This window comes from Sus scrofa, chromosome 4 (assembly GCF_054392235.1).
Source record: "Sus scrofa isolate SSC_HxYL_T2T_F1_AM1 chromosome 4, Sscrofa_HxYL_maternal_Yorkshire_Landrace_v2.0, whole genome shotgun sequence".
Classification (NCBI taxonomy): Eukaryota; Metazoa; Chordata; class Mammalia; order Artiodactyla; family Suidae; genus Sus; species Sus scrofa.
This window is the reverse complement of record NC_139386.1, coordinates 130,113,427-130,133,988: the sequence shown is the minus strand read 5'-3', so window position 1 is coordinate 130,133,988 and position 20,562 is coordinate 130,113,427. Positions and strand designations below refer to the sequence as shown.

The following is a 20,562-nucleotide window of genomic DNA, read 5'->3' as shown; positions in this document are numbered from 1 at the left end:
TAATATTTAAATGTGTGGCTACTGTCTTCTGTATTGGACAGTGCAAATCTAGGTCTTTATTCAATCTTTAGTTTTTAATGGCAATAATTTGATATATGCCCATAATCTAAAACTTACAATAATGTCCAAAACAACAATGTCCAAAATTAAGCTAAAGAAAATTTGTTGCATATTCTGTTAGCATAATCCTACAAGTTTTTCATGTGATGAACACAGTAATATTTTTATAAGCTCATAGGAGTGAAGAAGCTGTAGAAACAAAATTTTCTCTTTTAAAGTACTAGATCTTTAAAAAAAAAAACACTACAAAGGAAATCACCTTAACATTTTGTTTATCTTCAATATCCAGAAAAAGTAACAAGAGTTTAAAAAATTGTTTTAAGGATAAAAATTTGAAATGTTTACAAATGATTCACTGGTGGAGTAGTTCTAAAACCTTCTCAGTTCTGGAGCTTTACTACATAGACAATTGAAACTGCACTGCAGCCTCTCTCACAGAAGGGAGACTAGGCAGTTTCACAGCTCCGTGAAACTGGCCGCCAGAACAGACAGGGACCTTGCAAGCGAGGACACAGTCAGCCGTAACAATGAAGAAATCGAAAGAAGGAAATGCGTAAGCTGTGGTTTCCCCGTCTCCTAATTTGTGTATCACTTTTTATTTATCAAGTAATATTGTAATATGTCTTATCACTTGTAATATTAAGGTGTATAAACTGAAGTCATTTGGCTCTGCAAATAACACACAAGGGATATATTTTAATTGTGGAGAAAAATAATTTAGCCATCTGTATATCTTCTCTGGAGAAATGTCTATTCAGGTCTTTTGCCCATTTTTCAATTGAGTTGATGGCTTTTTTGTTGTTGTACTGTGTAAGTTGTTCGTATATTTTAGAGCTTAAGCCCTTGTCGGTTGCATTGCCTGAATTATTTTCTCCCATTCTGTAAATTGTCTTTTTCTTTTTTGTATGGTTTCCTTTGCTGTGCAAAAGCTTGTCAGTTTGATTAGGTCCCATTGGTTTATTTTTGCTTTTATTTCTGCTGCTTTAGGAGACTGACCTAAGAAAATGTTTGTAAGGTTGATGTTTGTAAGAATGTTGTGTCTGTGTTCTCTTCCAGGAGTTTGATGGTGTCATGTCATATATTTAAGTCTTTAAGCATTTTGAGTTTATTTGTATGCATAGTGTGAGGGTGTGTTCTAGTTTCATTGACTTACATGCAGTTGTCTAGTTTTCCCAGCACCATTCGCTAAAGAGACTGTCTTTTTCCCATTTTATATCCTTGCCTCCTTTGTCAAAGATTAATTGACCATAGGTGTCTGGGTTTATTTCTGGGTTCTCTGTTCTGTTCCATTGGTCTATATGTCTGTTTTGGTACCAGTACCACAGCATCTTGATTACTGTGGCTTTGTAATATTGCCTGAAGATGTACAGATGGCCAACAAGCACATGAGAAAATGCTCAACATCCCTGATTATTAGAGAAATGCAAATCAAAACTACCATGAGGTACCACCTCACACCAGTAAGAATGGCCGTCATTAATAAGTCCACAAATAACAAATGCTGGGAGAGGGTGTGGAGAAAAGGGAACCCTTCTGCACTGTTGATGGGAATGTAAATTGGTACAACCACTATGGAGAACAGTACGGAGATTTTCCTCAGAAAATTAAATACAGAACTACTATATGACCCAGCAATCCCACTCTTGGACATATATCCAGACAAAACTTTCCTTGAAAAAGACACATGCACCCACATGTTCATTGCAGCACTATTCACAATAACCAAGACATGGAAACAACCTAAAATGTCCATTGACAGATGAATGGAATAAGAAGATGTGATATGTACACGATGGGATACTACTCAGTCATAAACAAGAACAAAAATAATGCCATTTGCAGCAACATGGATGGAACTAGAGACTCTCATACTAAGTGAAGTCAGAAAGACAAATACCATATGATTTCACTTATATCTGGAATCTAATACACGGCACAAATGAACCTTTCCACAGAAAAGCAAGGCATGGATTTGGAGAACAGGCTTGTGGTTGCCACAGGGGAGGGGGAGGGAGGGGGATGGACTGGGAGTTTGGGGTTAATGGATGCAAACTATTGCCTTTGGAATGGATAAGCGATGAGATCCTGCTGTATAGCACTGGGAACTATGTCTAGTCACTTTTTTTTTTTTTTTTTTTTTTGTCTTTTTAGGGCCACACCCAAGGCATATGGAGGTTCCCAGGGTAGGGGTCGAATGGGAGCGGAGCTGTAGCTGCTGGTCTATGCCATAGCAACACCAGATCTGAGCCAAGTCTATACCACAGCTCACGGCAACGCTGGATCCTTAACCCACTGAGTGAGGCCAGGGATCGAACCCGCCACCTCATGGTTCCTAGTTGGATTCATTTCCCCTGCACCACAATGGGAACTCCTCTAGTCACTTACGATGGAGCATGATAGTGTGAGAAAAAAGGATGTATTCCTGTATGTGTAACTGGGTCACCCTGCTGTACAGTAGAAAGTTGACAACACTGTAAACCCAGCTGTAATGGAAAAAGTAAAAATCATTGTAAATGAAAAAAAATTTTAAATGAGAACCTAAAATGTGGATTATATAGAAGCATGTATATGTGTATAAATGCCAGGTATTTTTTTCTTAAAACATATATGCCTACATACCATAATTTAAATACTTGTGGCCTTTATAATCTTACATTGTTTCCCTTGAGCCTGCTTTCATTTTACATATTACAAATTATTCAGGAAAATAACTGGTAGGCAGGTGGACAGTAAAGGTGAGAGAGACAATTATTACAGGCTGAATATTAGAATAGATTATAATTCAACAACTAACACTTACTAAAATCATCTACAGAAAAGTAGAGAACACCAGGTCTAAAACTTGGTTTTGCCAGTACAGAGGAATGGCGGGTCAAGAAGTCACGTGAAACCCAAGTGTGGGAGTCGGTGCCTTCGGCTTATGCAGAGACAGACAAGACCGACTGAGGTGAGGAGGAGAATGGTTATGAAAAGAAAAGAACAAGTCGGCTGACAGGAGTCCAAAATAGGAAGAGAATTTCTTCAATTATGAATTACTTTTTTGTCTTTTAATGACTCTGTCTTTTCTAAGTTTTTCTGTACACACCTCTGACTGCTTTTCAGCTTTTCCTATGACTAGTTACCAGGTCAGCACACTTAACGTGGTCAAAAACAGGTACTGGTAAGAGTCCTTCTGAATAAAACCACCCATAATTCAGCATCACTAGAGCATCATTTTGTTTCTCCTTAAAATTTCTAAAAACTCAAAAGCTGTCATTTTTTGATCAACCACAGCACAGATTTGCCTCTCATTCATACACATGACCTATTGCAACTGCACGTTGAAGAAATGCTTCCATGGTGAACAGGGTGCCTCAAAGATGCTAGGTTCCCATCTTGGACTGATTTTTTTAGGGCTGCACCAGCGGCACATGGAAGTTCCTGCACTAGGGGTGGAACTGGAGCTGCAGCTGCTGGCCTACACCACAGCCACAGCAATGCCAGATCCTTTAACCCACTGAACAAGGCCAGGGGTCAAACCCACATCCTCATGGATACTAGTCGGGTACATAACCCGCTGAGCCACAATGGGAACTCCTGGTATAATAATTTTTACAGTAACTAGCATGAAAACACTATTGAATATTTGACCCCTAAGGAAAAAAAAAAATTTTTTTTTTATAAGAATGTGGAATTCCCTTTGTGGCACAGCGGAAATGAATCCAGCTAGAATCCATGAGGATGCAGGTTCAATCCCTGGCCTCGCTCAGTGGGTTAAGGATCTGGCGTTGTCATGAGCTGTGGTGTAGGTCGCAGATGTGGCTCGGATCCCAAGTTGCTGTGGTGTGGGCCGGCAGCTGTAGCTCCGATTCGACCCCTAGCCTGGGAACCACCATATGCTATAGGTGCAGCCCTAAAAAGGAAAAAAAAAATATTAAGAAGAATGCAACCTTAAAATCTGGTTATATTCTTTCTTCTCCATATAATGCTCAATCCAAATAAATGTGAGGTATTAATTGTGGATCTCACAGTAAATATTGCAGTGAAAATGCTAAAACTGCTCTGTGTTCCCTTTCCAGGCAGAGGCCCATGTGCTGCCCCTACAGTACAGTGTGTTTCATACCTAATAAATCTATCACTCCTAAGAAGATTCTTTTTCTTCCTGTCAAGCAAATCTGATCATCTCCAGGTATGGCCGCCTTCCTGATGAAAGTAGAAAACTCATACCGTACTCTAAGGATTCCTTCCTGAAGTCTCAGGGCTTCCACTGCTGCTGAATTTACGTGTTTTGTCTTTTTATCACAAATTCCTTTAGAAAGGAGTCAGGACTGTATTTGTGATTCAAAGGTTCTGGTCACCACCTGGGGTCATAGCTATTACTAGGTATATGCCCTTGTTCCTGTGACTACATTATCTATGAAAAATGAAAGCTAAAGAGTAAATACCCTTTAATAAACACTAAGAGTACGTGGAGAAGAAACGATAGCACCTGGCCAGAGGAGAGGCTGCCCTTGGCCAGAGGCTAGGGATGGGTGAGAATGATGAAGTCAGAATTAATTGGGAAGGAAAAGAGGGAATTTTTGTGATGATAGCAATGTTCTATATTTGATAAGGATTTGGATAACAGATCTCAGCATGTGTTAAAATTCAGTGCATATACAATTTGTACATTTTATGTAACCTTTAACAAAACTATGGGCAAATATTTAACTCAATGAGCTCTCTAACTTCTTAAATGAAATACACACTGAAAGATTTATGGGCAAGTATGCTGAGGTTTGCACTTTACCTTGAAATGCATCAAAAAATAAGGGAGTGATGGATGGAGAGAAGGAAACATGATAAAAGCAGAATAAAATGCTAATGGCAGAATGTTAATGGTAGTAAATCCATGATCATTGCAGAATTCCTTCAACTTGGTTCTGTGTTTGCAAATGTTCACTATAAAATGTCAGGGAAAAAAAGCAGAATACATAGTCAATGACAGCAAATATTTCTGGCTGAAGAGGGATGAACAGAAGGTCAACTCACTCAATCTAATAGATTTGGTCAAGAGGGAAGGGAACTGCTACTTTTCCCATAAACTTTTCATCCCAAATGATGACTTAAATTTTTTTTAAAGGCTCTTTGGCATTCCAATTACTTTCATTTCTTTTATTACTTTAGAAAATTTAACCACACATGATTCAGGTAGTTACAGTTAGTAAAGCAACTATTACAGTAGGTAGAGAGAAAAAAAAAGGAAGTGAACTTTTCTTGTATGACAAATCTCCCTCAAATGGTTTTCTATTTATTGAATACCTCTAATGATGCACTATTTTTAAAAAGTTCAACTTCCTACCCATTATTCAAAAGGTGCTGTTAACAGATTGCTTTAGCGCTAAAAATGCTTCAATTTGTCATGTCTGATGAGGGGATATCAAATTATCGGTTGATTTTATATGGCTCAGATGTAAATCATGAGCAGGGTGGGGTAAGTAAACAGGATACCCAAATATATGTTGAGTTCCAAAAGGTGGCTCACTTAGGAGCTCCAGCTTACTGTGCAATAGGGCTAAGCAATGCCTACAGCCAGAGAGCAGAGGTACAACAGGAAAAAGAAAGTGAGCTGGTTGTGGCATGGTAAGGGCGCCTTGAAATTAGGTAGGTGTAAATAATAATTGTTGGCACTTCTGGCAGCTTTGTAGCTGGTTAAAATACTAGTATTGGCTAAAGCAGGTATTGATAAGAAAATACAAAACACTCCTTATGCATTTTGAATAATACATTTGCTTTTTCAAAAAATTCACTTACTTGATTGTCATTTTCATTATCTTTGATAACCAGATATCTCAATAAATTTAATGAGGCCATTATCCTGTTAATGAAAAATATATAACTTGTTACTTACAGCACAGTTTTATATAATCAACAACTTCAGTGAGTAACGCTAAGTTAAAACCTTGGGTGTATTTTTACAGTTATATTTGCCATTAGAAACTTTTTAACATATCTTATCACATACTTTCTCCCTCTATCATGTCACTCTTATTCTTCAAGTTCACAAAAATACAACTGTGAAAGTTACTATTCTTTTTCCCCCCATGGGAGACCTGTTATCTTTAATATCTGAGACTACCATCTTTTGCTCCCAGAGTTTTAAGATTCCCTTTATAAGTGCTTACCACCACTTCTAAACATCCATTCTAGTATACTGAAGGCAGAATTATGTGTTCTATCTGAGGAAAAGTGATTTAAGTGCTGGAAAACAAAACAATAAAGCCCATACATATAAGCCCTTTGTAAGTTACATACATGAATTTTTTAACGTTATGCACCTGTGCTATAGTCTCAAATCTTTATGAGCTTTGAGGTACAAAATCGTCAGAGGTACAAGATCATCCTGTTAGTCATTCTTCGGGAAAAAGGTTTTTGATTTTGTTTTCACATAATATCTAACTACTTAAATATGAAAATCCTTATGTAATTTTATGAAGTAACTATTGATTATAAAGTTGCAGGACAATACACTTTGGTTTAGTTTAGGTTCCCAAAGCAGGGGTGTTACATTTTACTCTGCATTTACCACGTGTAGTGATCCCTCACCTGTCTGAGTTTTGCAGGAGGTCTGTCTCAGCGCCCTCTGGGAGAAAGAGTACCAGATGGAGAAGGGAGACCAGCTGTGGGCCTGTAAACCATTTGTTAGGTGTTCCCTGAAAAGCAGAAGAAAAACTGGGAAAGGCTTTCAGTAAGAGGCTGATACAGTCATGTGTTCTTCCTACACCTTGATACTACAAAATAAACTATTACACATTCAAAATACATTTTTTAACTTTAATTTCTAGTCTTTCCTTTCATTCACTATTTCCAGACGCCCAGAACAAGTCCTGCTGGTTTGAGAGCACTGACAGCACTTCTCTTGGTTCTCTACCCGGAATTCCTCAGTATTCACAGACTTCAGCTTCCATTAGTACTTCAGAAGTGCACAGCAGAACAAAAGGAGGCCACAGCATCAGCTCCGAGAATTAGTACATTAGTATTTACTTATCCTTACGGCCTGGCACGTGGAAGTTCCTAGGCCAGGGACTGAATCCGAGCCACAGCCGTGACCTATGCCCCAGATGCGGCAACACCAGGTCCTCTAACCCTGTGTCGGGACGGGGACTGAACCTATGCCTCCAAAGTGACCTGAGAGATGCAGCTGGATTCTTAACCCACTGTGCCACAGTGGGAACTCCAGGAGTTAATATAACTTAAATCTATAGTCAACAAATTTCTAACTTCAGGTTTCTAAAAAAAGTAGAAATGAAAAAATATACCAGCATACTTGATTTTACTTCACGTTGTTGCATTTCCCAGATAATGCATTTTTTATACATTGAAGGTTTGTGGCAACCCTGCTTAAAGCAAGTCTACCAGCACTATTTTTCCAACAGCATTTGCTTACTTCATGTCTCTGCGTCATATTTTGGTAATGCCCCCCAAATATGGAACTTTCATTATTATCTCTTCGTTACGATGATCTGTGGTCTGTGTGATCTTTGCTGTTTTGGGGCACCATGCCATATAAGACGGTGAACTTAAGTGAAAAGCACTGGGCGTGTTCTGACTGCTCCAGGGCCTGGCTGTTCTCCCATCGCTCTCCCTCTCCTTGAGCCTCTCTATTCCCTGAGACACAAAATACTGAGATTAGGCAAATTAGTAACCCTACAGTGGTTTCTAAATATTCAAGTGTAGGGAAGAGTCATACATCTCCCATTTTAAATCAAAAGCTAGACATAATTAAGCTTCGTGACCAAGCCCTGTCAAAGGCTGAGCTAGGCCACTTAAGCGAGACCGTTAAGCCCAGTTGTGAATACAAAAGAAACATTCTTAAAGGAAATTAAAAGTGCTACTCCAGTGAACACAGGAATGATAAGGAAGTGCAACCGCCTTATTGCTGGCAGGGAGAAAGTTGCAGTGGTCTGGATGGAGGATCAAACCAGCCACACATTCTCTGAAGCCAAAACATAATCCAGAGCAAGGTCCCAGCTCTCCTCAATTCCATGAAGCCCGAGAAAAGCGAAGAAGCTGTAGAAGTTCGAAGCTAGCAGGGGTTGCTCCTGAGGCTTGAGGAAAGCAGCCATCTCCAGAACGTAAGAGTAAAGCAGCTGGTGCTGAGGCAGAAGCTGCAGTGAATCAATCAGAAGATCTAGCGGAGGTCATGAATGGAGGTGGATACACTAAACAACACATCTTCAACGCAGAGGGAAAGAGCCTCGTGCGGAAAGAAGATGCCCTGTAGGACCTGCGCATCTAGAGGAAGAAACGGCCTGGCTTCAAAGGACAGGCTGACTCTCCTGTTAGAGTGAGAGAGCTGGTGGCTTGGAGTTGACGCCAAAGCCCATTTACTGTTCAGAAGATCCGAGGGCCCTTAAGAATTCTGCCACATCTACCAGCCAGTGCTGTATCAATGGAACAACAAAATCTTGATGAGAACACATCTCTCTATGACGTGGCGGACTGAACACTTTCTCCCTACTCTTGAGACCTTCTGCTCAGAAAAAGATTCCTTTGAAAATATTCACGCTCGTTGACGATGCGCCTCGTCCCGAGAGCCCTGAGGGAGACGTGCGACAAGGTTCCTGCTGTCCTCGTGCCGCCTCCCACAGCATCCACTCTAGCCCGTGGAACAAGGGATAGTTTCAGCTTTTCAGTCTTGGTCTTTGAGAAAAACACTGGATAAGGTTATAGCTGCCACAGAGAGATTCTTCTGATGGATGTGGGCAGAGTAAACTGAAAACTTTCACTAGAAAAGATGAACCATTCTTTCTGTGTTTTTTTTGACTGCACCCATGGCATGCCAAGGATCAAACCTGAGCCACAGCAGTGACAATGCCAAATCCTTAACCACTACGCCACCAGGGACTCCAAGATTCACCGTTCTAGATGCAGTAAGAAGTTCCCACTAGATGCAAAGGGATTGGTGGTGTCTCTTCAGTGCCAGGACGTAGGTTTGATCCCGGGTTCAGCATATTGGGTTAAAGGATTAAAGGATCTGGTGTTGCTGCAGCTGCAGCATAAGTCGCAACTGGTGCGCAGATCTGATCCCTGGCCTAGGAACTCCATGTACCATAGAGTGGCCAAAAAAAGGAAAAAAAAAAAAATTCATGGAGTTCCCTGGTGGCTCAGTGGGTTAAGGATCCAGTGTTGTCATTGCTGTGGCTTGGGTTTGATCCCTGACCAAGGAACCTCTGCATGCCCTGAGTGCAAGGGATAAAAATTTTTTTAAAAAATTCATGATTTATGGGAAAAGGTGAAAATATCAACATTCACAGGAGTTTGGCAGAAGTTGATTCGAACCCTCAAGGATGACTTTGAGGGGTTCAATGCTTCAGTGGAGGAGGTAACTACAAATGTGGAAATCACAAGAGAAGTACAATTACACGTGGAGTCTGAAGATGTGACTAAACTGCTGTAACCTCATGATAAAATCTGAACAGATGAGTTCCTTCTTATGGGTGAGCAAAGAAAGATGGAATCCAGTCCTAGGGAAGATGCTATTAAGACTGCTGAAATGACAGCAAAGAATTTAGAATATTATGGAAACTTAGTTGATAAATACTGTCAGACAGCATTGCGTGCCCCAGGGAAATCAGTGCGGGACATTTCATCGTTGTCTTAGTTCACACTTGTTTTAAGAAACTGCCACAGCCGCCCCAACGTTCAGCAATAACCACCTTGATCAGTTAGGAGCCATCAACATCGAGGGGGGACCCTTCACCGGCAAAAAGACTAACTCACTGAAGGATCAGATGATGGTTAGCATTTTTTAGAAATAAAATATTTGAGGAGTTCCCGTCGTGGCACAGTGGTTAACGAATCCGACTAGGAACCATGAGGTTGCAGGTTCGGTCCCTGCCCTTGCTCAGTGGGTTAACGATCCGGCGTTGCCGTGAGCTGTGGTGTAGGTTGCAGACGTGGCTTGGATCCCACACTGCTGTGGCTCTGGTGTAGGCCGGTGGCTACAGCTCCGATTGGACCCCTAGCCTGGGAATCTCCATATGCCGTGGGAGCGGCCCAGAGAAATAGCAAAAAGACAAAAAAAAAAAAAAAGAAAATATTTTAAAATTCAGGTATGTACATTGTTTTTTTAGACATAATGCTATTGCACTCTACGTATACAGGTTACAGTATAGTGTAATTAGCTTTCATGTGCACTGGGAAACCAAAAAATGTGTGACTTGCTTTATTGTGACCTTTGCTTGATCCTTCTAGTCTGGAACCAAACACGAAATATCTGTGTGCTTGTACCCTAATATTAGAGAAAAAATCCTGAGGGCAAAAATCTATCTTAATGTATCCCAGAAATGAATAAAGACATTCTTCAAAATAAAATAAATTGGGGAGTTCCCATCATGACATAGCGGAAACGAATCCGACTAGGAACCACGAGGATGTGGGTTCAATCCCTGGCCTCCTTCAGTGGGTTAAGGATCCAGCGTTGCCATGAGTGTGGGTAAGTCTCGGATGTGGCTCGAATCCTGAGTTGCTGTGGCTGTGGTGTAGGCCAGCAGCTACAGCTCCAAATTGACCCCTAGTCTGGGAACTTCCATATGCTGAGGGTGTGGCCCTAAAAAGACAAAAAAAAAAAAAAAGGTAATAAAATAAACTGATAATTGACATCTCAGTTATGCTCTTACCTTTAACGACATGTCAATTTGATTTTTGATATTTTGAATAATAAAGGCTTCCACACCTGAGTGATTACTTGTATTCAATAAGCACCTTTAAAGCAAAATTACAATACATTTGAAATTATCCTGGATTGCATTATATTTAAATGATGATGAAAGTTTTACAAATTCAGATGGGCCATGTGTTATTTCAAGGAATACAAAAACCAGTGAAGACCAGTAGCAATTACAAAGTCACCTATTAAGGTTATTGCCCTTACTAACTGGCAAATTCTATTTGAACTGGGTCTTTCCAACAAGAAATTCCTATTAAACCAAATCTGAATCTCTTTATGCATATAGTTGCAATGAGTTGACATGACAAGAATGGTCACTAGTATAACAGCATAAAATTCCCCAAATTAGTCCCTGTTAGACTAGTTTGGTTAGACTAACTTAATTGCAAAGAAAGGTAACTCAATCTGTTAGTTCAAGAGGAGGGAGTTTTTGGTAGGAATGAAAGTAGGACAGACAGGAAAGCTGGCATAAGACCTAAGCATCAGTGGGGCCTTCATAAACCTACTCTGATCCCATCAATTCAAAGTGAAGAAAAGATGGATCAAGCACGCTAGGATCAGCCAATCCCAAAGAACACAGCCCTTGAACTCTGCCCCAGTGGGTCTTAACCCATTTTTAATTACCTACGTAGACACAAACTGAGGTCGGCAGGCCAAACCCGGCCTGCTGCCTGTTTTTTTGACTGGAACACACCCCCGACTACAAACACAAAATTGAGCAGTTGCAGCGGAGACTGTGGGCCCCTCCAGACGCTGTTTACTCATGGTCCCCACAGAGACTCTGCCGATCTTTAACTCAAGAGGGTTGCCGCAGGCTTCCTCCTCAAACAGCGCTACCGACAAGCTCTACTGGTAAACTGAGCAGCCTGTCGAAACTTCTAACTCCGGAGCCATTCATTTCAACTGTGAATAATGGAGATTACTGACACCTGTAAATTCTACCAGGAGCCTCATCAATATTGGTTTAATTTTTTAAGACTTTTAGAGAGTTTCAATTAATTGAATTGAAACATATACTCTTATTCATGTAATTTATATATGCATCCATAATTTTTGATTAACCTTTCTCTACCCATCACAGATAAGAGAACTGATTATAATATATGGCTTCTGAGTAAAACATATCAAAATAAAATAACCTAGAATAATTAATGGCATTAATTTGGTTTTTAATCAACCAATTAATCAATACATACCTAAATAACGTATATTTGCCTTGTGAATCCAGCTTGTTAATATACAGCTGAAGCAAAGCTAAACTCTTTTTCCTCTACAATGGAATAAATAATATTGTTACATAAACTAAAGATGAAATTATTTCTTGAAGTTTCTCAGTGTAACCCATTATTATTTAGTCCGCAAACGTCTACATACCAATGTCTCAATGGGGCAGAGTGTCATTACTTTGACTAAGCCCTGGAAATAAAAACAAAATTTTAATTCAAATGTTAGGTTATATCGACTGCCAGGAAACAACTATATTATCCATTGCCAATGAACACTAAAAATTTAGAGAAAAGAGAGTAACAGACCTAAAAACAGAAGTAAATTTATTCCATTGTTATGTCTATAGGAAGCTAAGTACAATCCATTTTGTAAGTGATATTGAGAGGAATGCTACAAAGTGTATTGTCAGAAGTAAACAGTAATTTTCACTTATGTCTAGAATGGCAAAAAAGTGAAATCAAACATGCAGAAATATAATCCATTAATTTAAAATAATCAGACTTAATATATAAGAAAAGCGGAGTTCCCGTCGTGGCGCAGTGGTTAACGAATCCGACTAGGAACCATGAGGTTGCGGGTTCGATCCCTGCCCTTGCTCAGTGGGTTAAGGATCCGGCGTTGCCGTGAGCTGTGGTGTAGGTTGCAGATGCGGCTCGGATCCTGCATTGCTATGGCTCTGGTATAGGCTGGCGGCCGTAGCTCCGATTGGACCTCTAGCCTGGGAACCTCCAAATGTCACGGGAGCGGCCCGAGAAATGGCAAAAAGACCCAAAAAAAAAAAAAATTATATATATATATATAAGAAAAGCTATATTTTTCTGTCTAAATAGTGGAGAAACCATTTTCTACATTGACATCTAAGGACCTACATCTATGATAACAAACAGTATCACTAATAAACAAGCAAAATAAATCACAGGAGGGAAAAACAAAACATCTTTGTAGTAATGAGCTATACACGCCTTGATGGAGTCCTGGGGATTTGAGTTATGGTAAAGGAGCTTCATTTTCCAAGGTTCCTACAGAACCAAAGTGTTAAAGAAGAAAGTTGTATTTTTCCCCAGATGCTGTGCTGTCGACTCTCGCAGACAGCAGCCACATACAGCTATTTAAGTTTACATTAAGATAAATCAAATGTAGAATCCAGTTCCTTAGCCACATTACAAGTGTTCAGTGTGGCTCATGGCTTTCAAACTGTAAGGCCCAGATAAGTGAGGTTTTACCATCACAGAAAGTTCTACTGGACAGCTTGGCACCAGAGTTTTCAAAGGACATGGAGCAGAAAGCGGGAGAGCAGTCTGAAAAGCCCTAGGTTCAGAATAGGAAGAGGGCTTCTTTCAAGGTCAGGATACATGTTTCACTTGCCTGAGGTACAGTAAGGAAACTCTTGATTTCTAAGCACTGGTGGAGCAGACTGCTGTCCTCTGTTCTCAATAAACTGTTCTCCAACAGATCCTGCAGATCCAAATAGATGCAGAGATACATATATGGTGAAGTCGATAGCTGTATTTGTTAACATGACTATTTAAATTACAATAGGTGTAAGCAAATCTTACCAGTCCTTTGGACAAAACAGACTCTTCTGTTCTGGAAGAAAATATTGAAATTTATCAACATGGTTTGCTACACTGCTTCAGAATTATTGTTTTAGGAAAAATAAAGCAAAAATTATAATTTAAATACTTTAAAAATGCAGAGCACTAAGGAGAAATTCTGTTGAAAAACTGAATCAAAATTCTTAATCCACCTTTTTCTTTTCTTTGGCTACTGACACTGAAATCTAGGCCAAATTAGCCCACTCAGGGCTTACTTCCTGATATCAGATCAGTAGATCTTCAATAGCAAGTGCTAAGAAATCAATTTTACCTCATACGAAACTACTATTCTAGTTGATTAATCAGTAAAATCTTTCCAGCTTTTATATTTATGTAATTGATGCTTTCCATTTGTGATAATTTTTTTAAAAGGTTTACAATCATTGGTAACTAAATATTTAAGATCTGTGGCAAAAAAAAAAAAATTATCTCAGGCTGCAGGTTCTTATTCTAACACCATACGAGAAAGTAAAAGTGTTGTAACTTAGAATAGATTTACAAGGAGATCCTGCTGAATAGCATTGAGAACTATGTCTAGATACTCATGTTGCAACAGAAGAAAGAGTGGGGGAAAAACTGTAATTGCAATGTATACATGTAAGGATAACCTGACCCCCTTGCTGTACAGTGGGAAAATAAAAAAAAAAAAAAGTGTTGTGTTTTCTGGCCCAATGACTAAATAGTTTGGAAATCTGAAGACTACAGAACTTAGTAAGATTCAAATAAATACACAATCTCATTTTATGAACATAGCAAACTAAATGAAAATGTAAACTCAGTAAGACACATACAACACAGTACATTTACAGAGTTAATGACTACTTGTGCCAGGAGACCCTTGGAAATTCCTGCCTTGCAGGCGGAAGTTTGGGCATTTGCCGTGTTACAAGTCCTCCTTCCCCTGGGAAGAGATGGGGTTGATACACTGTCCCCAGTGTTCCTGGGGACAGTACTGAAAGGCGCTGACTGACCTCAAGAGATCATTTAAACATCATACAGGAAAAGGAGACGACGCATATACAGTTTTGCAAAATTCTTCAACATCTGTCTGGGAAAACTATGCGTTCCTGTTACTTTGCAATTTTTCTTAAAAGAGCAAGCCGTCTTATGAGCGCCTCAAACTAGAAAAGCTGTTGAATGGTATCACTGCCAATCATCCAAGTCACAAAAGGGAAGTTACGCCGCCTCCCTCCTCCGGACGCGCTTCCCAGACTGTGTCCAGGAAGCGAACCCCTGGCTGCGTGTCGGTCCCTGGCCACCCTCCTCAGCCGCGGGAGGCGGCGTGGGGAGAGGGGTCTGGATTGACCCGTGTCTGAAATGAGCGCAAGAGACCTGAAAAGCACTGCCTGGGAATTTCCTTCTAAGACAGTATCTTGATACAATCTTTGGTCTAAAATAAGAAGGATTTTGGTGTAAAACCTCCTTGGTTCACTTTTACCTTTGTGGCGAAGACTGGCTTTAGTGTTTTATAAAATAACCAGTTAATTCACCAGGGCCTGGCAAAGAGAAGGCAGTTTCCCCTGGCCCTGACAAGGACTGTTAACCCCAGGTCTGAGAGGCCCCCTGAATCATCTCACCTTTGTAAAAGGACTTCAATGTGCCCCATATTAAACTGCAAAAGGTATGATGGGCTAAAATAGAAAAAAAAAAAAAAATATATATATATATACACACACACACACACACACACACACACACAAGGACACACATGTATATGCACTTTTAGAAGTATTCCACACATTAACACTGTCACGGTTTGAACTGTATTCCTCCTCGATGGGACACTAGGCTTTGCTTATACTGCACTTAACATGTACTAACATATGTTAATACACATATATAAGCATTACATAAATGAATCTGCTGCTGTTCCTTTTGGAATACATGGGGGAGTTCCCATCATGGTGCAGTGGAAACGAATCCGACTGGTAACCATGAGGTTGCGGTTTCGATCCCTGGACTTGCCCAATGGGTTAAGGATCCAGCATTGCCATGAGCTACGGTGTAGGTCACAGATGCAGCTGGATCCTGCGTGGCTGTGGTGTAGGCCAGCAGTTGTAGCTCTGATTCAACCCCTAGCCTGGGAACCTCCATATGCTGTGGGTGCGGCCCTCAAAAGACAAAAGACAAAAAAAACCAAAAAACAAAAAACCAGAATACATGGATAAACACTATCTCCTACCTTAAGACCATCGGAAGCTGATCAATACTGATGCCCTGTACAAATACTAGGTATGCCAGAGAAGCCATTGAGTCTGATAATTGTTTGTCTTCTTCTTCCTCAAATTCAAGATAATCCCAAGTCTTCTTTTTCCTTCCATGATTAAAAATCACTTTGGGGAAAGGGTATCCAATGGCTGATAAAAATCCCTGTGAAATGGATGAAAAGTTATAGCAGACACGCTCGTGTGCCACCTCCCTCCCCTTACTCACATCCTGTGTAATCCCCTCCTCTCAAGTGTGGGTGGGACCTGTGAGACTTGCTTCTCACCAAATACAGCAAGATGCCAGCCATGATCAGACTGTGTTATCGCTCAGATTGTGTTACGACCAAAAGTGAAGTTTTTACAGATGCAATTAAAGTCCCAAATCAGCTGATCTGAATTGAGAAGGACGACTATCCTGGATGGGCCTGACTTACTAGGAAGAAGGTTTTTAAAGAGGATCCAGACCCTGGCTTTAAAGAGTGGGCTTGCCAAGTTTGGAGGCAGCCTATGAAAAGGGCTGCCTGGCAAGGAACCACCAGCAGCTTCTAGGAACTGAAAGTGGTCCCTGACCAGCAAGAAAATGGGAACCTCGATCCTACAGCTTCAACAAGATAAATTCTGCCAACAACCTGCAGGAACGGGGTGGGAAGATGAAGTAGTTCTGGAGCTGGACAGCGGTGATGATGGCACGACGTGCACGAGCTCAACACTACCGAAGCATGCAGGTGAAAACGGTCAAAATGATACATCTTATGTGTTTGACCCTGTTTTTCAAATGCTTCAGCAATATTCAAGGACAATCTAAAAATGTGAGACATATAACGATCATGAAATGACATCAGACGGACTACTCAGATGACGAATATTCCAGAAACAGTGCTCCACTGACCACTGTCTGCCTGGACAGAGTGGGCAGGAGGAGTACTGGCCAGTGGAGGAGAGGCAGAGGAAACAGTGCCGAGACCCCAGGGCACATGGGCTCTTGCGCTTTAGAGAAAGAGAAGCATCCTTGCATGAGTTAGCCGACTACAGCTTTATGTTGTTTTTTTAAAAAGTCACTCCTGCACCTGGTACTCTAGTCCCAATTTTAGGGCGCTAGGAAGCATGTGACCCCCAGTATCCAGTGGGATTAATCTGAGTATTGGCTCTACCACTTACCAGTGGGTACTATTTAACTTCTGCTTTACAGACTCTCTCTGCTACGATCTCAGTAGCAATCCTTTCTTTCTTCTGGAAACTACAACCCACGTTTCTGTGATATTTCTATCATCTCTTTGGCTCTCTGTAAGTGCTGGTACATTACACGGTTCAGGGCCAAACCCTTCTCTTGTCTCACGTTGATCTGTTACTTTAGGTGATTTCATACACCCTCATCCAAAATTTGCTCCTAAAACACCTGTTCTCGCTGGGTATTAGGTATATATATAAAGAAAGCTGTTAATCTTGTCAGGTGTCATAATGGCATCATGGTTATGTTTTTTAAAAAATCCTCACCAACTGGAGAAGCATACATAAAGACTTAAAGAGAAAATGCTGTGTCTAGGACTTGCTATAAAATACTACAGCAAAAAAGGAGGGAGGCTAGATAAAACAAGACTGGCAAAAACGCTGGTAACTATTAAAGTGGGGCGAGCGGCACGTGAGGGTACTTATGCTGCTCTCTTTACTTTTATGAATATCTTTAAACTTCCACAATAAAAAAAAAATCTCTTAAAAGCACAAAACCCTTTCTCCTTGCTCTGTATTCTCTATCTTAATTACTGGCACCTCCACCTACCCTGTTACCCAAGCAAAAAGAACCTTGCTCCTAATTTAATGTTTTCATTATTCTGCCAAATCCAATCCATAACCAAACATGCCAATTTTATCTACTTATAAACTTTTCAAATCTGCTCTCTCTTCATCTCCACCACTGTTTCCATACTCAGGCTCCCATCATTCTCACTTAACTCCCAAAAGACACTTCACTGGGCTCCCTAACTCCTTTCTTATTTCAATTCATCCTTCATTAAAGTAACGAACTCAGGGAGTTCCCTTGTGGCAGAGGGGGTTAAGGATCTGGCATCATCACTGCAGCAGCTCGGGTTGCTGCTGCGGTGCGCATTCCACCCCCAGCCCAGGAACTTTCACATGTCGCAGGTGCATCCAAAAAGTAAAAATAAAAATAAATTTGTAAAGTGATGAACTCAAATCAGTTTGATTATACCACTCCCAAGGGTAAAATCCTTTATAGTTGTTTCTAACTTGCACAGCCATCTTCTTAAAACAGGGTAGGGTACATACGTCGCATCAGGTGATGTTTATACTGTAGCCAGAGGCTTCTACTGTCCTCTAGCACTGGCGACAATGCAGAGGCTCCAGGCTCTTCTGTGCCCCTGGGACGACCCCCTCCCGCTCTGTCTTCACCGCTATCCTGACCATCCACAGTAACCGCGTGAAATTATGCATCTGTTTCCTTCAGTCACCAAGTCATCATTCCTCCTCAGAATCTAGTTCCCCAAAAGTTCTGGCATGTCCTCTCCTAACCCCTTCTCCTATCCCCCCTCAACTTTCACATAGCGAATTTCAGATACAGAGGGCCTGCTGTCAGGTATACATGCATTTTTCAACTGTGCAGAGTCAGTGCCCCTACCCACGGTGCACTGTTCAAGGGTCAATTGTAAAATATGAGAGAACCCTTTAAAAAATTATGTATGTGTATATTATTAACTTATAAAGGAAAAAACTCTGGAAGATGTTGTGAGATAGCGCGGAACTTTGAGCCTCATCTCCTAGTGCTCTGGAGGGTGGAGACTGGGAGTGGAGTTTCTATCTTCTCGGCCTAAGTGAGGACGACGCTCTAAAATCCCTGAGTCTGGGCTCCAGAGAGCGTCCGGGGGGCGGACACGGCCACGTGCTGGGAGCACGCCGGGCTCCAAGCCACGGAAACAGGGGCTCTTGCTCTTGGGCCCCTCCCAGACCTCTGCTGCTCTCTGTCTGCTGTTCACCTGCACCCTGGATCACAGCCGTTAACAAACCCCGAAAGCTAAGTAAGGGCTTCCTTCCTCTGGCAGCTGTTCCAGCAAATAACTGAACCCAAGGGGAGGAGGTCGTGGGAACCGCTGATGTACAGCCGAGTCACACAGAAGCTGTGGGTGACGCGGGGACCTACCCCGAGGGACTGGCGTCTGAAGGAAGGAGCAGACTCGTGGGACCTTAGGGTGAATCTGATACCATCTCCCCGCAGTCAGCGTTAGGACTGAGTCAAACTGCAGGACGCCTGGCTGGTGCTGCAAAACTGTCTGGTGCCAGGGACACCCACCCACTTGGGGACCAGAAACGTCACCAGTGAAGTGCTCTGAGGAGGGTGACAGCCCAAGACACAGGCAGGCGACTGCACACAGGTGTTAATATGACCATCTGGGGAGTGAAATCATTGCCGTTTATCCTTCATCTTTTTGTTTATATTCTACAAAATACACAGACTGCTTTATTAATAAATGTATCAGTTCACATGCCCGTGTGCAGCAGACGCACATACAGCCGGTAACACTTGGCTAGTGGCAGATCTTTTCGCATATGTTAAATCAGTTGCACTTACTATTATTTCAGCTGCGAAACACCTTAGAGGGTCAGTATCAGCTTGTTCAGGCGGCTCCAGGAACTGCGCTGTCAGCAAAGGGCATTTCAAGCTTTTGAAACAACTACAATTTAAGAAATAGGTACATCGGAACACAGCACCTCATAACATAACTAGTTTTCACATGAAAAATAACATGAGCACCAACAACCCAGTGGCCTATAAAAATGTAAGATCCTTTTTATTACTAGTGGGGAGAGCCTGAGAACCCCTGCCAGAGTCGGTGCAGAGAGAGTCACTTCCACGTCTGGACTGTTAGCAGTGCATCCTGAGCAGCTGCCTTCGGACCAGTGCAGGCATATGCAGTCCTTATGAGTTCACGGAAAAAGCAGGACAATACAGTGATTTTTTCATAAAGTTGTATTTGTTTTATTTAGAAAACCAAACTTTATTCTGTAATTAAGCCTTACCTATTTCTTTAGTTAAAATAGCTTTTCTTTCATGAAATAATGGGTTTTAGAAATGGCAAAAAAATGTTTTCTTACCCTAACCTGACAAAATAGAAAGCTAACAGTAGTTTTAGTTTCCAAAATTTAAAAAATAGTTACCAGTCCACGTAATTCAATAGAATCTAGTCCAGCACTGTCCAAGACATAGAATGTAAGCCCACTTATAATTTAAAAATTTTTGGTAGTTACATTAAGAAAGTAGTAAGGACTTCCCGTCGTGGCGCACTGGTTAACGAATCCGACTAGGAACCATGAGGTTGCGGGTTCGGTCCCTGCCCTTGCTCAGTGGGTTAAGGGTCCGGCGTTGCCGTGAGCTGTGGTGTAGGTTGCAGGCGCGGCTCGGATCCTGAGTTGCTGTGGCTCTGGTGTAGGCCGGTGGCTACAGCTCCGATTGGACCCCTAGCCTGGGAACCTCCATATGCCGCAGGAGCGGCCCAAGAAATGGAAAAAAAAAAAAAAAAAAGAAAGTAATAAGAGACAAAAGAATTCATTTTAGACATTTATCTTTTCTAACCCACATACTGGAAACATTACTTCAACGTTATTATCAGTATAAAAATTATTGAAGTATTTCAGTATTTCTTTTAAGAACAAGTCTTCAAAATCAGGGGTTATTTTATACTTCGAGCACGAAGCATGGACTAACCCTTTGTCAAGTGCATGAACCCTGTCTAACAGCACGCAGGTCATCTACGTCGCCCGGAGTGACGGGCTG

The 20,562-nt window shown here is 41.2% G+C and overlaps 2 protein-coding genes across 11 annotated transcripts in view; one reads left to right on the top strand and one right to left on the bottom strand.

Annotated features, from left to right (window-relative positions):
- The window catches only part of C4H1orf146 (chromosome 4 C1orf146 homolog), a 33,001-nt gene extending 28,773 nt beyond the window's left edge, over positions 1-4,228 (top strand). The window contains exons 8-9 of the transcript XR_014842846.1: positions 2,921-3,007; positions 4,119-4,228. The gene's annotated coding sequence lies outside the window, so the exon portion shown is untranslated. The remainder of the gene's footprint in view (positions 1-2,920; positions 3,008-4,118) is intronic.
- The window catches only part of GLMN (glomulin, FKBP associated protein), a 39,326-nt gene that overhangs the window by 8,396 nt on the left and 10,368 nt on the right, over positions 1-20,562 (bottom strand). For 2 of the 10 annotated variants that reach the window (XM_021090232.2, XM_021090233.2), the window contains exons 7-16: positions 19,360-19,462; positions 15,755-15,942; positions 15,150-15,203; positions 13,534-13,564; positions 13,343-13,432; positions 12,125-12,166; positions 11,947-12,020; positions 10,701-10,785; positions 6,625-6,731; positions 5,833-5,896 (exon numbers count right to left, since the gene is read on the bottom strand). In XM_021090232.2, the coding sequence (XP_020945891.2) occupies positions 5,833-5,896; positions 6,625-6,731; positions 10,701-10,785; positions 11,947-12,020; positions 12,125-12,166; positions 13,343-13,432; positions 13,534-13,564; positions 15,150-15,203; positions 15,755-15,942; positions 19,360-19,462 (838 nt within the window). Of the gene's footprint in view, positions 1-5,832; positions 5,897-6,624; positions 6,751-7,465; positions 7,687-10,700; positions 10,786-11,946; positions 12,021-12,124; positions 12,167-13,342; positions 13,433-13,533; positions 13,565-15,149; positions 15,204-15,754; positions 15,943-19,359; positions 19,463-20,562 lie in introns of all 10 variants that reach the window. The other 8 variants (XR_014844784.1, XR_014844785.1, XR_014844786.1 and 5 more) reach the window with 8 other exon arrangements.